The sequence below is a fragment of the Urocitellus parryii genome, chromosome 5 (genome assembly GCF_045843805.1).
Source record: "Urocitellus parryii isolate mUroPar1 chromosome 5, mUroPar1.hap1, whole genome shotgun sequence".
NCBI lineage: Eukaryota > Metazoa > Chordata > Mammalia > Rodentia > Sciuridae > Urocitellus > Urocitellus parryii.
In genome coordinates, this window is record NC_135535.1 from 97,423,016 (window position 1) to 97,442,517 (window position 19,502).

Here is a 19,502-nt window from a genome sequence, read left to right on the forward strand (position 1 = left end):
TTGGAGATTGGTGATTATAGTGATTTAATGTAATTTGCCACAAATATTAGAAAGAAACAGGCTCATTTGGTTCATTCTTTAAAAAATTCTTGCCTAATAACCAAATGTAATTAGCTATAGTTTTATCAGTTACTCTTTCAAGTAAAAGTATTCCATTTTGATTTGTTTTTTTTTTTTTAGAAGATGAAATTATATTTTTAATTAATACCCAATTCCAATGCATTAAAAACTTACATGTGAAAAAAACAAAACTTAGCACTTTAAAAAATATACAGAAGACAACATTGTCACAGAAAAGAATTTTAAGCTAAGAAATAAAATATAAAAGGTATAAAAGGGAAAGCACTGATAAATTTAATATTAGAAATTAAAATCAGTCTATGATTAATTTTTTTTTTTTATGTTTTAAAATATGTAATTTATTTTTTTTTTCTGGCTCTTAGCTGAATTTTTTTTTCTTTTTTTTTTTTTTTTATTGGTCGTTCATAACATTACATAGTTCTTAATACATCATATTACACGGTTTGATTCAAGTGGATTATGAACTCCCGCTTTTACCCCGTATACAAATTGCTGTATCACATCAGTTACCCTTCCATTGATTGACATATTGCCTTTCTAGTGTCTGATGTATTCTGCTGTCTGTCCTATTGTCTACTATCCCCCCTCCCCTCCCCTCCCCTCCCCTCCCCTTTTCTCTCTCTACCCCTTCTACTGTAAATCATGTCTTCCATTTGTATTCTCTTGACTTACCCCTCCTTACCTCTTATATGACATTTTGTATAACCCTGAGGATCGCCTTCCATTTCCATGCAATTTCCCTTCTCACTCCCTTTCCCTCCCACCTCTCATCCCTGTTTACTGTAAATCTTCTTCTCAAGCTCTTCGTCCCTACCCTGTCCTTGTTTACACCCCTTATATCAAAGGAGTCATTTGGTATTTGTTTTTTAAAGATTGACTAGCTTCACTTAGCATAATCTGCTCTAATGCCATCCATTTCCCTCCAAATTCTATAATTTTGTCATTTTTTAATGCAGAGTAATACTCCATAGTGTATAAATGCCACATTTTTTTTTATCCATTCATCTATTGAAGGGCATCTAGGCTGGTTCCACAGTCTTGCTATCGTGAATTGAGCTGCTATGAACATCGATGTAGCAGTGTCCCTGTAGCATGCTCTTGTTAGGGCTTTAGGGAATAGACCGAGAAGGGGAATAGCTGGGTCAAATGGTGGTTCCATTCCCAGCTTTCCGAGAAATCTCCATACTGCTTTCCAAATTGGCTGCACCAATTTGCAGTCCCACCAGCAATGAACAAGAGTGCCCTTTTCCCCGCATCCTCTCCAGCACTTATTGTTGTTTGACTTCCTAATGGCTGCCAGTCTTACTGGAGTGAGATGGTATCTTAGGGTAGTTTTGATTTGCATTTCTCTGACTGCTAGCGATGGTGAGCATTTTTTCATGTACTTGTTGATTGATTGTATGTCCTCCTCTGAGAAGTGTCTGTTCAGGTCCTTGGCCCATTTATTGATTGGGTTATTTGTTATCTTATTGTCTAATTTTTTGAGTTCTTTGTATATTCTGGTTATTAGGGCTCTATCTGAAGTGTGTGGAGTAAAGATTTGTTCCCAGGATGTAGGCTCCCTATTTATCTCTCTTATTGTTTCTTTTGCTGAGAAAAAACTTTTTAGTTTGAGTAAGTCCCATTTGTTGATTCTATTTGTTAACTCTAGCGCTATGGGTGTCCTATTGAGGAATTTGGAGCCCGATCCCACAGCGTGTAGATCATAACCAACTTTTTCTTCTATCAGATGCCGTGTCTCTGATTTAATATCAAGCTCCTTGATCCATTTTGAGTTAACTTTTGTGCACGGCGAGAGATAGGGATTCAGATTCATTTTGGTGCAAATGGATTTCCAGTTTTCCCAGCACCATTTGTTGAAGATGCTATCCTTCCTCCATTGCATGCTTTTAGCCCCTTTATCAAAAATAAGATAGTTGTAGTTTTGTGGATTGGTTACTGTGTCCTCTATTCTGTACCATTGGTCCACCCGCCTGTTTTGGTACCAGTACCATGCTGTTTTTGTTACTATTGCTCTGTAGTATAGTTTGAAGTCTGGTATCGCTATACCGCCTGATTCACACTTCCTGCTTAGTATTGTTTTTGCTATTCTGGGTCTTTTATTATTCCATATGAATTTCATGATTCTTTTATCTATTTCTACAAGATATGCTGTTGGGATTTTGATTGGCATTGCATTGAACTTATAGAGAACTTTTGGTAATATCGCCATTTTGATGATGTTAGTTCTGCCTATCCATGAGCAGGGTATGTTTTTCCATCTTCTAAGGTCATCTTCTATGTCTTTCTTTAGGGTTCTGTAATTTTCATTGTATAAATCTTTCACCTCTTTTGTTAGGTTGATTCCCAAGTATTTTATTTTTTGGGGGGATATTGTGAATGGAGTAGTTGTCCTCATTTCCGTTTCAGAGGATTTGTCGCTGATATACAGGAATGCCTTTGATTTATGCGTGTTGATCTTATATCCTGCCACTTTGCTGAATTCATTTATTAGCTCTAATAGCTTCTTTGTAGACCCTTTTGGGTCTGCTAGGTATAGAATCATATCATCTGCAAATAGTGATAATTTAAGTTCTTCTTTTCCTATTTTTATGCCTTTAATTTCTTTTGACTAATTGCTCTGGCCAGTGTTTCGAGGACTATGTTGAACAGAAGTGGTGAGAGAGGGCATCCCTGTCTTGTACCAGATTTTAGAGGGAATGCCTTCAATTTTTCTCCGTTCAGAATGATGCTGGCCTGTGGCTTATCATAGATTGCTTTTACAATGTTGAGGAATGATCCTGTTATCCCTAATTTTTCTAGAGTTTTGAACATAAAGGGATGCTGTACTTTGTCGAATGCTTTTTCTGCATCTATTGAGATGATCATATGGTTCTTATTTTTAAGTCTATTGATGTGGTGAATAACATTTATTGATTTCCGTATATTAAACCAGCCTTGCATCCCAGGGATGAATCCTACTTGATCATGATGTATAATTTTTTTGATATGTATTTGAATCCGATTCGCCAGAATTTTATTGAGGATTTTTGCGTCAAGGTTCATTAGAGATATTGGTCTGTAGTTTTCCTTCTTTGATGTGTCTTTGTCTGGTTTCGGAATCAGGGTGATGTTGGCCTCGTAGAATGAATTTGGAAGTTCTCCCTCTTTTTCTATTTCCTGAAATAGCTTGAAAAGTGTTGGTGTTAGTTCCTCTTTAAAGGTTTTGTAAAACTCTGCTGTATACCCATCCGGTCCTGGGCTTTTCTTAGTTGGTAGTCTTTTGATGGTTTCTTCTATTTCCTCTATTGTTATTGGTCTGTTTAGGTTGTCTATATCCTCCTGGCTCAATCTGGGCAGATCATAGGACTCAAGGAATTTATCTATGCCTTCACTATCTTCTATTTTATTGGAGTATAAGGATTCAAAATAATTTCTGATTATCTTCTGTATTTCTGAAGTGTCTGTTGTGATATTGCCTCTTTCATCCCGTATGCTGGTAATTTGAGTTCTCTCTCTTCTTCTCTTCGTTAGCATGGCTAAGGGTCTGTCAATTTTATTTATTTTTTCAAAGAACCAGCTTTTAGTTTTGTCAATTTTTTCAATTGTTTCTTTTGTTTCAATTTCATTAATTTCAGCTCTGATTTTAATTATTTCTTGCCTTCTACTTCTTTTGCTGTTGTTTTGCTCTTCTTTTTCTAGGATTTTGAGATGAAGTATGAGATCATTTATTTGTTGGTTTTTTCTTTTTTTGAGGAATGAACTCCAAGCAATGAATTTTCCTCTTAGAACTGCTTTCAATGTGTCCCATAGATTCCGATATGTTGTGTCTGTGTTTTCATTTAACTCTAGGAATTTTTTAATTTCCTCCTTGATGTCTTCTAAAACCCATTGATCACTCAGCAACCTATTGTTCATTCTCCAGGTGATGCTTGCTTTTTCCTTTCTTCTTTTATCATTGATTTTCAGTTTCATTCCATTATGATCAGATAAGATGCATGGTATTATCTCTACCCCTTTGTATTGTCTAAGAGTTGCCCTGTGACATAGTATATGGTCTATTTTTGAGAAGGTTCCATGTGCTGCTGAGAAAAAAGTGTAGCTACTTGATGTTGGGTGGTATAGTCTATATATGTCAATTAAGTCTAGGTTGTAAATTGTGTTATTGAGTTCTATAGTTTCCTTATTTAACTTTTGTTTGGAAGATCTGTCCAGTGGTGAGAGAGGTGTGTTGAAGTCTCCCATGATTATTGTATGTTGGTCTATTAGACTCTTGAACTTGAGAAGAGTTTGCTTGATGAATACAGCTGCACCATTATTTGGGGCATATATATTTATGATTGTTATGTCTTGTTGTTGTATGGTTCCCTTGAGCAGTATGAAGTGTCCTTCTATATCCCTTTTGATTAGCTTTGGCTTGAAATCTATTTTATTAGATATGAGTATGGACATTCCTGCTTGTTTCCGCGGTCCATATGAGTGATATGATTTTTCCCAACCTTTCACCTTCAGTCTATGTATATCTTTTCCTATCAAATGCGTCTCCTGTAGACAGCATATTGTTGGGTCTTGTTTTTTGATCCATTCTACTAGCCTGTGTCTCTTAATTGGTGAGTTTAAGCCATTAACATTTAGGGTTATTATTGAGATATGGTTTGTTCTTCTATCCATATTTGTTTATTGATGTTACTAAACCTGATTTGTTATCCTCTTTGACTACTTTCCCCCCTTTACTGTCCTACCTCCCATTGTTGGTTTTCAATGTTGTTTTCCATTTCCTCTTCCTGTAATGTTTTGCCAAGGATTTTTTGAAGAGATGGTTTTCTAGCTGCGAATTCTTTTAACTTTTGTTTATTGTGGAAGGTTTTAATTTCATCTTCTAACCTGAAGCTTAATTTCGCCGGATACACGATTCTTGGTTGGAGCCCATTGTCTTTCAGTGTTTGAAATATGTTATTCCAGGATCTTCTAGCTTTCAGAGTCTGTGTTGAGAGATCAGCTGTTATCCTGATTGGTTTACCCCTAAATGTAATCTGCTTTCTTTCTCTTGCAGCTTTTAAAATTCTCTCCTTATTCTGTATATTGGACATCTTCATTATAATGTGTCTAGGTGTGGATCTCTTATGATTTTGCACATTCGGCGTCCTGTAGGCTTCTAGGATTTGGGATTCTGTCTCAATCTTCAATTCTGGGAAGTTTTCTCGTATTATTTCACTGAATAGACTGTTTATTCCTTTGGAATGGAGCTCTGTGCCTTCCTGTATCCCAATGACTCTTAAATTTGGTCTTTTGATATTGTCCCATAATTCTTGGATGTTCTGCTCATGGTTTCTTAGCAGACTTGCTGAGCTGTCTATGTTCTTTTCCAGTTGAAATACTTTGTCTTCATTGTCTGATGTTCTCTCTTCTAAGTGATCTACTCTGCTGGTAGTATTCTCAATTGAGTTTTTAAGTTGGTTTATTGTTTCCTGCATTTCTAGAATTTCAATTTGTTTGTTTTTTATTACCTCTATCTCCCTGTGAAATTGATCTTTTACTTCCTGGATTTGTTTGTCAATGTGATCTTTCATTGTCTGATTTTGCTGTCTCATGTCTTCCTTGAGACTCCAGATCATCTGAAGCATATATATCCTGAACTCTTTATCTGATATTCCATCTGTTGCAGCTATTACCTCTTCTAAAGTTGAGTTGACCTGCATTGCTTGTGGTCCTTTCTTTCCTTGTCTTTTCATACTGCTCGCATTTCTTTCTGCTTGGTGCAACTGTTGTGTTTTGAAATTTACCCCCTATTTATTTATGTTGCTCTTGTATACTTGAAAAGTCTCCCTTGCAGGTGCGGGCGGCGGCTGTGCCCCTACTCCAATTGGGGTGTCGTGTCTACCACGCTGGCGGCTCTCTGGGCCTGTTCCGGGAGTGGAAGGCGGCTCTGCTCTGTCCCTATTCCAATTGGGGTGTCGTGACTACAATGCTGGCAGGTCGCTGGGCCTGTTCCGGGCGTGGGCGGTGGGCTTGGCTGGCGGGATTCCACCTAATGGCAGTCCCTAACCTCCCTGCTTGCTAATTAATGGCTTCTCTGAGGCGCCAAGCCTTCTGTAGCTGCGGGGCAGGCCGCGCGAATCAGTTGGCCTGGATCTCCGGGGTCCTGCTGCTGGCTGTTTTGATGTTGCAAGCTGTTGGAGAGTGGTGGTGTATTCTTCAGCTTTCCCGGATGGTGGCCGCTGACTGCCTGGATGGAGTGTCCGCTGTTTTGATGTTGCACTCTGAAGGAGAGTGGCGGTGTATCCTTCAGCTTTCCCGGATGGTGGCCGCTGACTGCCTCGGCGGAGTGTCCGCTGTGGGGGATGGGACTGTACCGCTTCCTTCCCCTTCTGAGATCCCGTGCTCGGCCCAAGGGTCCGTGTGGGCTTGGCTGGTGGGATTCCACCTAATGGCCTTCCCTAACCTCCCTGCTTGCCAATTAATGGCTTCACTGAGGCGCCACGCCTTCTGTAGCCGCAGGGCAGGCCACGCGAATCAGTTGGCCTGGATCTCCGGGGCCCTGCTGCAGGCTGCTGGGATCCCTGGCACTCTATCACTTTGATTTTTTCTGCTTGCCCCTCCTCCATTTTGATTTGTGCTTACCATTCGAGAAAGGCTTTTCCCCTAGAAACTGTTATGCTTATGTTTGCAACATGAGCTTTTTGGTTATTTCCAGTTCATCAAATGGTATTGAAGAGACATGCACTCAGAATTTGATTTTACCACAAGAATGGGTTCCTAATTAGAATAAGTTATACTCCATGTATGTATGTATAATATGTCAAAATATACCCTACTGTCATGTATATCTATAAAGAACAAATAAAAAGATATTAATAAATTTAATATTTTTATTGATTCTTTTTTTTGGATTTTCTTTTTTTTCTTTTTTTTTCTTTAATTTTTATTGTTGGTTGTTCAAAACATTACATAGTTCTTGACATATCATATTTCACACTTTGATTCAAGTGGGTTATGAACTCCCACTTTTACCTCGTATACAGATTGCAGCATCACATCGGTTACACATCCACTGTTTTACATATTGCTATACTAGTGTCTGTTGTATTCTGCTGTCTTTCCTATCCTCTACTATCCCCCATCCCCTCCCCTCCCATCTTCTCTCTCTACCCTATCTACTGTAATTCATTTCTCCCCCTTGTTTTTTTTCCCCTTTCCCCTCACTTCCTCTTATGTAATTTTGTATAACCATGAGGATCTCTTTCCATTTCCATGCAATTTCCCTTCTCTTTCCTTTTCCCTCCCACCTCTCACCCCTGTTTAATGTTAATCTTCTTCTCATGCTCTTCCTCCCAACTCTGTTCTTAGTTACTCTCCTTATATCAAAGAAAACATTTGGCATTTGTTTTTTAGGGATTGGCTAGCTCCACTTAGCATAATCTGCTCTAATGCCATCCATTTCCCTCCAAATTCTATGATTTTGTCATTTTTTAATGCAGAGTAATACTCCATTGTGTATAAATGCCACATTTTTTTTTTTATCCATTCGTCTATTGAAAGGCATCTAGGTTGGTTCCACAGTCTTGTTATTGTGAATTGTACTGATATGAACATCGATGTAGCAGTGTCCCTGTAGCATGCTCTTTTTAGGTCTTTAGGGAATAGACCGAGAAGGGGAATAGCTGGGTCAAATGGTGGTTCCATTCCCAGCTTTCCAAGAAATCTCCATATTGCTTTCCAAATTGGCTGCACCCATTTGCAGTCCCACCAGCAATGTATAAGTGTACCCTTTTCCCCACATCCTCGCCAGCACTTGTTGTTGTTTGACTTCATAATGGCTGCCAATCTTACTGGAGTGAGATGGTATCTTAGGGTGGTTTTGATTTGCATTTCTCTGACTGCTAGAGATGGTGAACATTTTTTCATGTACTTGTTGATTGATTGTATGTCCTCCTCTGAGAAGCGTCTGTTCAGGTCCTTGGCCCATTTGTTGATTGGGTTATTCACTTTCTTATTGTTTAATTTTTTGAGTTCTTTGTATACTTTGGATATTAGGGCTCTATCTGAAGTATGAGGAGTAAAGATTTGTTCCCAGGATGTAGGTTTATTGATTCTTCACAAACATTTTTCCCTGAAATACTGGATATTAAGCCCAGAAATATTCTACCTCTAAGCAACAATTTATTTTGAGTCAGGGTGTCACAGAGTTGCCCAGGAATTTAACAATCTTCCTGTCTCGACTTCTCAAGTAACTGGGATTACAGAGGTGTACAACAATGCCTAGCTCATCACAAACCTTCTTAATTGAAACTGGCTTTTTTTTTTTTTTTTTTTGCTTAAACTGTGGGTTCGTGGCTATGCAGAGTACAGTAACTGCCAGTATAACTTGGTGCAATTGCCTTGAGTCTGCCGAGATACCAACAGTTTCACCATTCCTTTTGTAGCATCTGTGCAAATGTAGTGAAAAAAGCAAATGACACTTAGAACTATTGCTAAAATAGTTCTAGCATTAGCATATCCACTGAAGAGGTGTCAGGGATCCTGAGGAGACCATGGACCGCTCTAGAACCTCAGAGCTAGGAAAGTTATTAGTTCTAGGCTAACTTTAAAATGTTTGGAGGGCTAGGAATATAGGTCAGTGGTGCAGTGATTGCCTAGTATGCATAAGGCCTTGTTCAAGTTTAAGCAGCACAAACAAATAATAGAAAAATTTGTTTAAAGTTGGAGGTTGGTGATTATAGTGATTTTCCTAGGTTATGTTTGAAATCATAAAGTGCTTTGTATATGTTAATTATTAAATGAATTCATTTGAGTATAGATGTTTGACCTTTGCTATGCTTTTGTTTCTCCTCCTTTTTCATTTGAAGAACCCCCAACATGTTCTCCTCAGCAGTTTACTTGTTTCACTGGGGAAATTGACTGTATCCCTGTGGCTTGGCGGTGTGATGGGTTTACTGAATGTGAAGACCACAGTGATGAACTCAATTGTCCTGTATGCTCAGAGTCCCAGTTCCAATGTGCCAGTGGGCAGTGTATTGATGGTGCCCTCCGATGCAATGGAGATGCAAATTGCCAGGATAAATCAGATGAGAAGAATTGTGAAGGTAATCAAACTTCTCAGAAAATTCTTTTTCCATAAAGTTGTTTACAATTCATTGCAGGTCTGGGGTTGTGGCTCAGTGGTATAGAGTACTCACATAGCATGCATGAGGCATGGGGTTTGATCCTCAGCACCACATAAATATAAAATAAAGACATTGTGTTGGGCTGGGATTATGGCTTAGCGTTAGAGGCCCTGGGTTCCATCCTTAGCATCATATAAAAATAAGTAAAATAAAGGTATTGTGTCCGACTACAACTAAAAAACAATTTTAAAAAAACATATTGTGTCCACTTAAAACTAAAAAAACAAATATTTAAAAAATCCAGTGTAAATACTGGTGGGAGATTTTGGGGTGTTTCTAGTATGTTTGAACATACCATGAACATAATACCATGTTCCAAATTACTTGAATTCATTTCACACACGTAAGGTTTTACTGATTAATAAATGTGTTTAGTCAGTTTTTTCTAACTTTAATGAAATACCTAAGGCTGGGTAATTTTAGAAAAAGGTTTATTTAGCTCATAATTCTAGAGGTTCAAGGGTATGGTGCTGGCATATCAGTTGGGTGAAGGTGGCAGGTGGCAGCACAATAGAGGAGTACTTGTGAGAAGAAAAAATCACATCCCAAGATAGGAAGCCAGAGCAAGGAGAGTGGCCAGATTTGTTCTCATAACAACCTGTCTGGAGAACTAACTCAAAGTTCCATGCCAGCTACCTTAATCCATTCTGAGCACAAGGCCCCAGTGACATCCTAAATAGGCTCCTCAAGGTTCCTCCACCTCAACACCATGTCATACTGAAGACCATGCTGCTAACATGTACATGAATCTTTTGAGGACATACTCAAACCTTATCCAGTCTATAAGCTCTGAAAATTGAGAAATGGAACCAAAATATTAGGCTCTATTTTAAAAATAGTCTCTGTGAACCCTGATTTCATAGATTTACTTACTACAATCTAAATTTTTTTTTTCCTCTCTTTCCCTCACTAGCCTTACACAGTACAAATAAGTTCTCTAGAATTCTCCAGGGTAAACAAGGAAAATTTATTGCAGTGAAAGGAATTTAAGAACAAAGTAAGAAATTTCCTGTTGGGTTCCGTTTCTGCCATTCTTTTCTTTGTATCAATGGGAATCCCCAGAAAACATTTAGAGTATGTGTAAAAGTTTAATGTATTTTTCATTTGTATTCAGAAAGCACCTTTGAACTCTTGCCAAAATTTGGCTTTATATAATGCTAAAAATAAGAAAACTATTTGCATTTTTTTCAGTGCTTTGTTTAATTGATCAGTTTCGCTGTGCCAATGGTCAGTGCATTGGAAAGCATAAGAAATGTGATCATAATGTGGATTGCAGTGATAAATCTGATGAACTGGATTGCTGTAAGTAGGAATAAAACTTTATTTATAATTTACTCTCAAGGGAAAACTTGAAAACCTTTAAAATACTTTTCCATTTTCCTTATGTGTTTATTATCAAGATTTTCTTATTAAGTACTAATATTAAGCTCGTTATATGTGCCAAGATTTCTTTGTTTTGTTTCTAATAATTTCTTTTTTTTAATATTTATTCCTAAGTTTTAGATGGACACAATATCCTTATTTTACATTTATGTGGTGCTGAGGATCAAACTCAGTGCCTCGTGCATGCTAGGTGAGCATTCTGCCACTGAGCCACAACCCCAGCCCTCTAATAATTTCTTGAAGATAGCAATCTTCTGGTCTAGTTTTTTGTAGCTCAATGGTAGAGCACTTGCCTAGGATGTGTGAGGCCCTGGGTTTGATCACACCACATAATAATAAGTGAACAAAATAAAGGTGTAGTGTCCATCTACAACTAAAATATATATATAAAGAACAATTTTCTTATGCACAAAAATATTCACAGAAGTATTTCATAAAGCACCAGGAATGAATAAGCATAGTTGTGCCACAACTAAAAAATCATAAACATCTCTAATAATTTAGATAGGATGAAATGTTAGTGGTCTCAACTTAGTTACTGAACATTATTCCCTGCTTAACAGTTGATTATTGTTTCTCTAAGTGTTTCCACCAGGTTTTCAATGGCTAGAAAAATTTAAGAGTTTTTTTTAAATGCAGCCTGAGGATGCTTAGACATTCCTGGAGACTTAGAGACCCTTGGCTGAACAGCCTGTAGTTTCTTCAAGGTTCATTACTGTTAACCAATGCTGTAACATGTGTCTATCTCAAATCAATAAAAGTTCAAGTGGAATGTTTACTAAGACTTTTAGAATCTACTCATTGATTCAATAATGATTTGCTGCCCTGTGCTGAGAACATTGTACCTGCAGCAAGGTTCCCAGAGTTGTCTCTATTGCCTAGGCAATATTCCACTCACAATGGAGAATCATTGAAAATTCTAAGAAAAGGATCTGCATGACTACATAAATCAATAAATACATAAAGGCTATATTAGATATGATATTTCAGGTATATTGGAGGTGATAAGATTGTAGGCAGGGAAGTCATTTAGGTTGGTTGTTTTCAGACTGCTTTGGATTACATCAAGAGGAATACAAAGATGTGATTATATGCATAAACAAAAGTGTCACACAGCAGTATGAACCCATATGATGTCAATTGAATCCCAATATTTTCTTTCTTTTTTTTTAAATGCTGCTTGCAACCCACTAAATTGTTTTTATCATCTACTAATGACTTGTAGTCTGTAATTTAAAAGTGCTTAAGAGGTAGTTTAGACAGAAGATAAGATCTAAATCAAAAACAAGAGCAGTGGTGTTAAAAGAAGGAATAGATTTCAGAGTTATTTTAGAATTGGAATAAAAAGGATTCGGTAACCACCTAGATTTAGCTGACAAGTTTAAGATGATCCATGGATACCTTATTGAGTGGAGTCATTAACTAAGTTAAATAGCAGGAACTGAAAACTGAAATACTGAACCCTATCCTGGATGTAGGTGTGATGTTTAGTTGATGAAATGGTTTTTGTTAATTTATTTTTGTTTTTAATTTAGCCTAAATGCCTTTAGGTAGACATGCACTTCACAGCTTGCCACAGACCCCACCACTCTTCATTGTCCTGTATTACACTGTTTCTTTCATTTGTGATGTGTTTCACCTCTGGAATGTGAGAGAAACAACAAATGGTAGTAATGGTGAATTCATTTTGGGATATGTTTGCATTAAAGATAACCATGGGATATCCCATTGAAGCTATTAGGAAATTGTTGATATATGGCTCAAGAGGATCTGGCACTCTTTGTTTTATTGATAATAATTAAAGCTGTGGCAATAGACAAAATCTCCTAGGAGAGTAGATAGAGGAGGAAAATATTAGGTGATAGATCTCAAGTAAACACAATTGACAGGAATGAAACAACCAAAAAAATGGAGAAAAAGAATAATCAGAAATAATAAAACTGGAAGAGTGGTGTCTTTGAAGGATATTGATCAGACATTTTTGAGAAAAAAACAGAATCCAGCATTATTGAATGTGTAGAGGGGTCAGTGAGATGAAGTTTAAAGAGAATGGCAAATGGAGGAACTTTGACCTTTCTTACAGCAGTTTTTAGTGCTGTGGCGAGGGTAGAAGGCCTGAATTCGGTGAGTTACACATAGCCCAGAGCCTAGAAATGGGGGTGGTGGATTTAAATAATTTTTTTTCTTAAAGCTTGACATTGGAAAGGAATACTAAGGTTCTAGAAATGAATAAAAAAGGTGGGATTGCTGCTTAGCAATTATGTGCCTCAGATTCCACAGACTAAATTTGTAACAGATAGTCCCTATATATTATATAACTTAGTGCTATCATTTTCACCTTATTTCTTTGATATAATCTATTTAAATTAGCTGTGTGTTTGGGAGATTCACAGTAAGGTGAAGCAAAAGAAAAAAAAATTAAAGGATCTGCAGCTGTGAAATATGTTAACTAGTCAGAATGGAAGCTTTTTCCCTCTAAATAGAAACCCTTCTAAATTTGATAAGTACATTTGCTCTTTTTGTCTACCTCTGATGTTGATATACTCTGCATTAAAAAAAAAAAAAAAAAAAAAAAAAAAAAAAAAAAAAAGCTCTCTCCTTCTTAAAGGCTTCTTAGAGGGATCCAGGGAAGGTGAATATCCTGGGCAGAATTCTTCTCTAGTGCTCTAGCTTTTCTCTGTGAATCCTCTAGTAATTGGGTATCAGAGACCTCTGTTTCTTGCCTTTAGGCAACTAGACATAGACAGCCTGAGGATAGCAGCTTATTGGCTCTGGGAACCCAGGATCATCTGTAGTTTCTAATTTTCCTTTACTAGGCCTAAATGTCATCATTAAAACCTAAACTCCAGCATGTGCTCAGAGCTGTTTTGGGCTTCTTCAGCATTCCAATTCAAAACATTTGATGACTTTTCTAGGTCCATGCCTTCTGGCATATAATGTTGAAATTCCAGAAGAAACCGTAGGTTTTTATGATACATAGAAAAAAGTCACTTTTATCTGTTTATGAATTTAAAGCTTCTTAATGTTTAAATTTATATTTGCCATCTTTGTTTCTGTCAGTTTATAGTTATACTTACCAATCTATTTTATTTCTGTCTTCACTTAATGTGGTTCATTTTGATTCCTAATGATGACATTCTTATTTTCATGGAGCATGGTATATATATGGATTCATAAAATAAAAATATGTGAGTTGTATTCATTAATTTTATAGTTTCACATTGTTAGTAAACCCTCTTTTTATTTGCTATTTTGAATATACAGTTATTTTTCTATTAGATAACTACACAATATTCTCCATTTTAGATCCAACTGAAGAGCCAGCACCACAGGCCACTAACACAGTTGGTTCAGTTATTGGAGTAATTGTTACCATTTTTGTGTCTGGAACAATATACTTTATCTGCCAGAGGATGTTGTGTCCACGTATGAAGGGAGATGGGGAAACTATGACTAATGACTATGTGGTTCATGGACCAGCTTCTGTGCCTCTTGGTTATGTGCCACACCCAAGTTCTCTGTCAGGATCTCTTCCAGGTGAGTTAAGACTGATCCATGAAAATCAAGTCTTAGATCCTGGCAAGATTATTAAGTCTCTTTTGTGGAAACAGAATATTACCTAGGTTTTCTTTGAAACTAGATTATTTGGGGTTTTTAAAAAATTATAAGAACAATGTTCTTGTTTACTTCTTGCACGTTCTCTTTTACACAAAGAGTTTGGTAGAAATTTGCAAAGGATATAAAGCAAATATATCTGTAAGCTCTGAGTCCTCTATCCTCTGGAGGCATGCTCCTGAAAGCGAATCAGCCAATCCTTTGGTGAAGAGTTATAAACATACATTCTTCAGGTTCATAACTACCAGGAAACCTCTTACTCTTGAGCCCAGGAATAAAAAGTCACCAAATAGGTAGACTTCCCTTCAGCAGACAAAGATTCAGAAATAAGTGGGTGACTGAAGGGAGGGATATATTGTTTTATGTTTTCTCTGACTTAACAGATGATAGTAGGACTAGGACTGATTTAGGCATAGCCAAATAGCCAGAAGTTTTATTCTTGGGTAGGCACTATTGCTCAAGGGAAATGTAACTTACATTTCAGTGTTTTCTGGTGCCCTTAGTGAAAAGAAGCCTTCCTTTTAATGAATATGAAGAGGAGGTTCCTGGCCAAAGACCTGAAAATAGGAACATATTTTGGGTATAACTATTAAGTAAATAATCATGGTAGTTAAGCTGATTATGATAGTGTTTTCTTGGTGCTATACCAATTTTCTGGATGTGAAATTTAGGGAAGCTACTTGGAAGAAATAGAATTTTTTCTTTAAAGTTGCTAGTTTTGATTCCAGCAATGTTTGCATCCAGTAGGTGAAGAAATATCTTCCATACATTGTGTTTAGGCCCTAAATTTTTTTTTCTCCCTTTTAAACAAATGTTGTTATTTAACCTACCATGCATGACAACCTCCATCCTTTCATCCTTTCTCCTTCAAATCCTCCAGGCTGTTGAAAAACCTCACTTTGAAGGTCTCTGTTTAACTATTGGTGTTTGGGACCCTAGTGTTGAGCAAAATTATTTCATACATTTTTATAATCTTACTCATCCTGAGTTTTTGTCACATATTTTTATAGATGAATTGTATTTACGCATATTGATGAAATTTGTTGCTACATATTTGTACATATATACAATATAACAATACAGTTTGGCCAGTATCACTCCCCAGCACTTCCCTCCTCCCTCCTCACACCCCTCATCTTCTGTTTTTGTCTCTCTTTTATGTTAGGAATGTCTCGAGGTAAATCAATGATCAGCTCCCTCAGTATCATGGGGGGAAGTAGTGGACCTCCCTATGATCGAGCACATGTCACAGGAGCATCATCAAGCAGTTCTTCAAGCACCAAAGGCACTTACTTCCCTGCAGTAAGCAGTCTATCTTGCTGTGTTTTTCTCTGAATACTAAAATAAATAGCATTTTAGATTAATCTGTGGGTTCTCAATGACTATTTCTTTTTTGCTGGTTTGTTTTCTTGTTTTGGATACCAGGAATTGAACCAGGGGCACTCAACTGCTGAGCCACATCCCCAACCCATTTTATATTTTTTTATTTTGAGACAGTTGCTGAGCCTGGCTTTGAACTTGATCCTTCTGTCTCACACCCCACCCCCAGCCATTGGGATTACAGGTGTGTGCCACCATGTCCAGCTGTAAAAATATTTTTTTAATAAAGAATTTAAGTATGTAAGTCTCAGAAGGATTTACCACACTGTTCCTGCTTATAAATATTTCTTTTAAGTTCACTGACCAGCAGCATATTTGAAAGCACTGGGCATTACTTTTCCATTTCAAGTAAAAATAGAATACTAAATGGTATCTCTTAAGAGAATAAGTACCTTCATTTCATGACCTCCCAAAAGAGGAAGGACACCTAGAATTTCTCTTAAATTGTTAATTTTTTTCTAAATGTTTAAAAAATTTTTTAAAAGTTCCAGGTGTGGTGGCACATGTCCTCTAATCCCAGTCACTTGGGAGGCTGAGGCAAGAAGATTGCAGTACTGATTTGAGTCTGCAAATTAGTAAGACCCTTTCTCAGAGTAAAACATAATAAGGGCTGGGGCCAGGAGAGGTGCTGCATGCCTGTAATCCCAATGGCTCAGGAGGCTGAGGTGGGAGGAACACAAGTTCAAAGGCAGTCTCAGCAAAAGTTAGATGCTTAGCAACTCAGTGAGACCCTGTTTCTAAATGAAATACAAAATAGAACTGGGGATGTGGCCCAGTGATTGTGCCCCTGAGTTCAATCCTTGATACCAAAAAAAAAAAAGCTCAGTGGTAGAGCACCCCTGGGTTTAATCCCCAATATGGCAAAGGGAAGGTGTGTGTTTGTATGTGTATACAGTTTTTAAAAATCAGAACCTAGCTATGCTGAACTTAAACCAGTAACTCACAGATTATAGATTTTCTTTTCCACTTTATACTTTTTAGCAATGATAAGATTGTCTTAGGGAAAGTGGAGCCACAATCATAAAATACTAATTGAAGTCAGTTCTTTGGAAAAGGATTAGTGTTATTATTTAACCTCATGCTTAAAGTCAAATAATTTAACTTAAATATATTATTTAAGTTAAATATAAGGATTATAAATATATAAAGTTAAATATATTTAAGGATCAGTGTTAAGCTAACGTTAAGTGTAATGAAACACAATAGGAATAAAAAAAGTAAAAGAAAATCCAAGTCTCTCGTCTGGAGTAGGCTTATTATTTTAATATGTTAATTATTTTTCTTTTTAGATTTTGAACCCACCACCATCCCCTGCCACAGAGCGATCACATTACACTATGGAATTTGGATATTCTTCAAACAGCCCTTCTACTCATAGGTCATACAGGTATGTACATCCTCTTTTAGTGTAAGTTGAAGTACTTATTAGAGGAAAGTATTCCAGTTGTGGCTTGAAGAAGACCCAAATGAGCAGTTGTTGGTCACCAGATGGAGAATAGGCATTTTGTCTTGGTAATGCTGACTACCTTACTCACAAATCCTTTTCTTTCTGGGCATTTTACATTTTTAAAAAAGTGTTACAGATGCTGGCAATTAGAGTAATGAAGTAGACTCCAGGCTTTGGCAGTGTTTACCCACCAAAATGACTAATTCCAAAATAAATTACTAGTCAGATGTGTGATTGATGCTCTAAGGATAGAATATTGGGGTAAGATTGTTCAAAGAATTGTGTGAGCTCTCAAACAGCAGGGGTATTAAGAGCACAAAATTCTTTTAAGAGAAGTACAAGGTCAGTTCTTGCTTACATGTGTTATTGTGATCTGGAGTGAAAGATTTCTCATGTTCTTGTATGGAGAATATTAAGACTGGCTAAAATAAATGAAGTATATTTATAAGCCACAACAGGGGAAATTATACATTTATGCTAATTTTGTGAGTCTATAGAGCAAATTGAACAGGTCAGTTACCATTGTGTCTGCCTTATTTTTCCATCTTCCTTGAAAGGCCAGCAGAAAGTCAACATCTTTATATTCTCTGTCTTGACATAGTATTATGTCTGTGGGTATCTCCAAATGCCCATGATCATTCAGATAAGATGTCCCCTAGCATTTCAGTTGAATTTATCAGATATAACCTTACACATGGATGAAAATACAATGGAAACTACTTAGAGTATTATTTGAATTATATTTCAGTTGATTATATAAAGCTGTTGAGATAGACTTGGCTCTGAACTAATTGTTTTTATGGTTTATCATACTGTTGATTTCTGCCACAAGTTTGTTCTAAAATGTCAAAACAGAAAAGCAGAAGACTGAAGACCAGAAACTGAAAAACAAAAGGAAAGAACCAAACTTTTATTTTGAAAAAGGAATTTCTTTAATTCAAATTGAATAAAACACTTTGATAACAATAAACATAACTACATCAAAAACAGTTATTATTTAAACATTTCTCATGTTTCATTTAAACCCAATTTATGTTTGTTCTATATCAAGTCTTTTATCATTTGATGAAATTTTTGTCTCAACCAGAACTTTAAAAAAAGAATTTTGAAAAAGCAGAATTATATTTGGCCTTTTTACTGCTTAGCCAGGACATTTTACCTAGTCTTTGACACCTGATTTGATAGGACCAAAACAAAAGTAGAAACAAAAGCACTACTATCAACATCCATCTTAAAAGCCTCTGAGAACCTGCTCAGCAGGTCATGTAACTTCTGGTCTTCTGGAAGTCACTTCTTTTGAGACCAGGTAGAGTGGCAGTAGATGGTTTGTGTCTTGGAATACTATTTCCTGTGCTCATATCAATAGGTATTTTATAAATTATTCTATCAATTATTCTTGGTCTTGCCCCTTCTCTTGTAGTCACTTTGGTGAGAAAGTTTATGCATAAATCTTTGGGATAAATATGAAATAAGGTACCCATTACCACATTTATAATAGAAGGATACAAGAACTTACATCTAAAAGTAGGAAAGTATGTTCCTCTCGTTCCAATGCCTTTTTCTTGGATAGCCAGGCTACATATTTAGCAACTATGGATTACTTGTAAAGATTTTTTTTAAAAAGTGTAAGAAATATATTAAACTTCTGAAAATATATATTAGAAATTTACTGGTCCTCTATGAGTATTTCAAATTTAACATTTTGAGGTTCAGTTAAAGCTGCTCTTATGACAGTATTCCCGTCTATAGTGAATTAAAACTATTTTCCCCAAATTATAGCAGTTTCCCTTTACTAGTGGTAATAGTAACAGGGTAGATATGCCCTTTAGGTTGTCTACCAAAATTCAGCCTGAATTATGTAATATTCAACTTTTTAAAAAAGAAATGAAGACTTCAAGCATCATTAAATTATTTGTCAGGTAACTATGGAGCATTTAAAGAATGTTGAGGGAATGCTACCATTTGTAGTGTAAAATCCAGAAAAACTCATTCTTCTCATAGGCTATAAAACTATAGCAATTGGTAAGGTCTACTGGATACACTACATGCAGAATGTATAACAGACACATTTTTCATGACCATTTAGTATAACTTTGTTTTTTTTAATTTCTTACTTTTTTAAAAATGGTACTAGGGATCAAACCCAGGTCTTCATTATGCCAAGCACACACTTTACCAGCCCAAGCAGAACTTTGAATAGTTCCTTTGTATTTTGTGATAAAGTTTAACTTGAAGATATAAAAGCACATCTAGATTGAATTTACCTCTGATTTCTCATTCTATCCATTTTTACTTACCTCTAATTATGTTTTATTTGCAGATAGGAAAATGCATATTCTTTTCTCCTCTGCCAATCCACCATTGCAAATTGCTTCTTAAAATGTGCAGATTTAAATTGCAAGTGAAGTTTGTATCTAATGTCCCTGAATTCTGTTAAAGAAAATTGTTTTTCC

The 19,502-nt window shown here is 36.4% G+C and overlaps 1 protein-coding gene across 1 annotated transcript in view; it reads left to right on the forward strand.

The window, feature by feature from the left end:
- Lrp6 (LDL receptor related protein 6) overlaps nucleotides 1-19,502 on the forward strand; it is a 180,430-nt gene that overhangs the window by 155,521 nt on the left and 5,407 nt on the right. Inside the window, exons 18-22 of the mRNA XM_026412107.2 lie at nucleotides 8,907-9,143; nucleotides 10,416-10,526; nucleotides 13,914-14,144; nucleotides 15,388-15,524; nucleotides 16,892-16,989. Of these exons, the coding sequence (XP_026267892.1) occupies nucleotides 8,907-9,143; nucleotides 10,416-10,526; nucleotides 13,914-14,144; nucleotides 15,388-15,524; nucleotides 16,892-16,989 (814 nt within the window). The remainder of the gene's footprint in view (nucleotides 1-8,906; nucleotides 9,144-10,415; nucleotides 10,527-13,913; nucleotides 14,145-15,387; nucleotides 15,525-16,891; nucleotides 16,990-19,502) is intronic.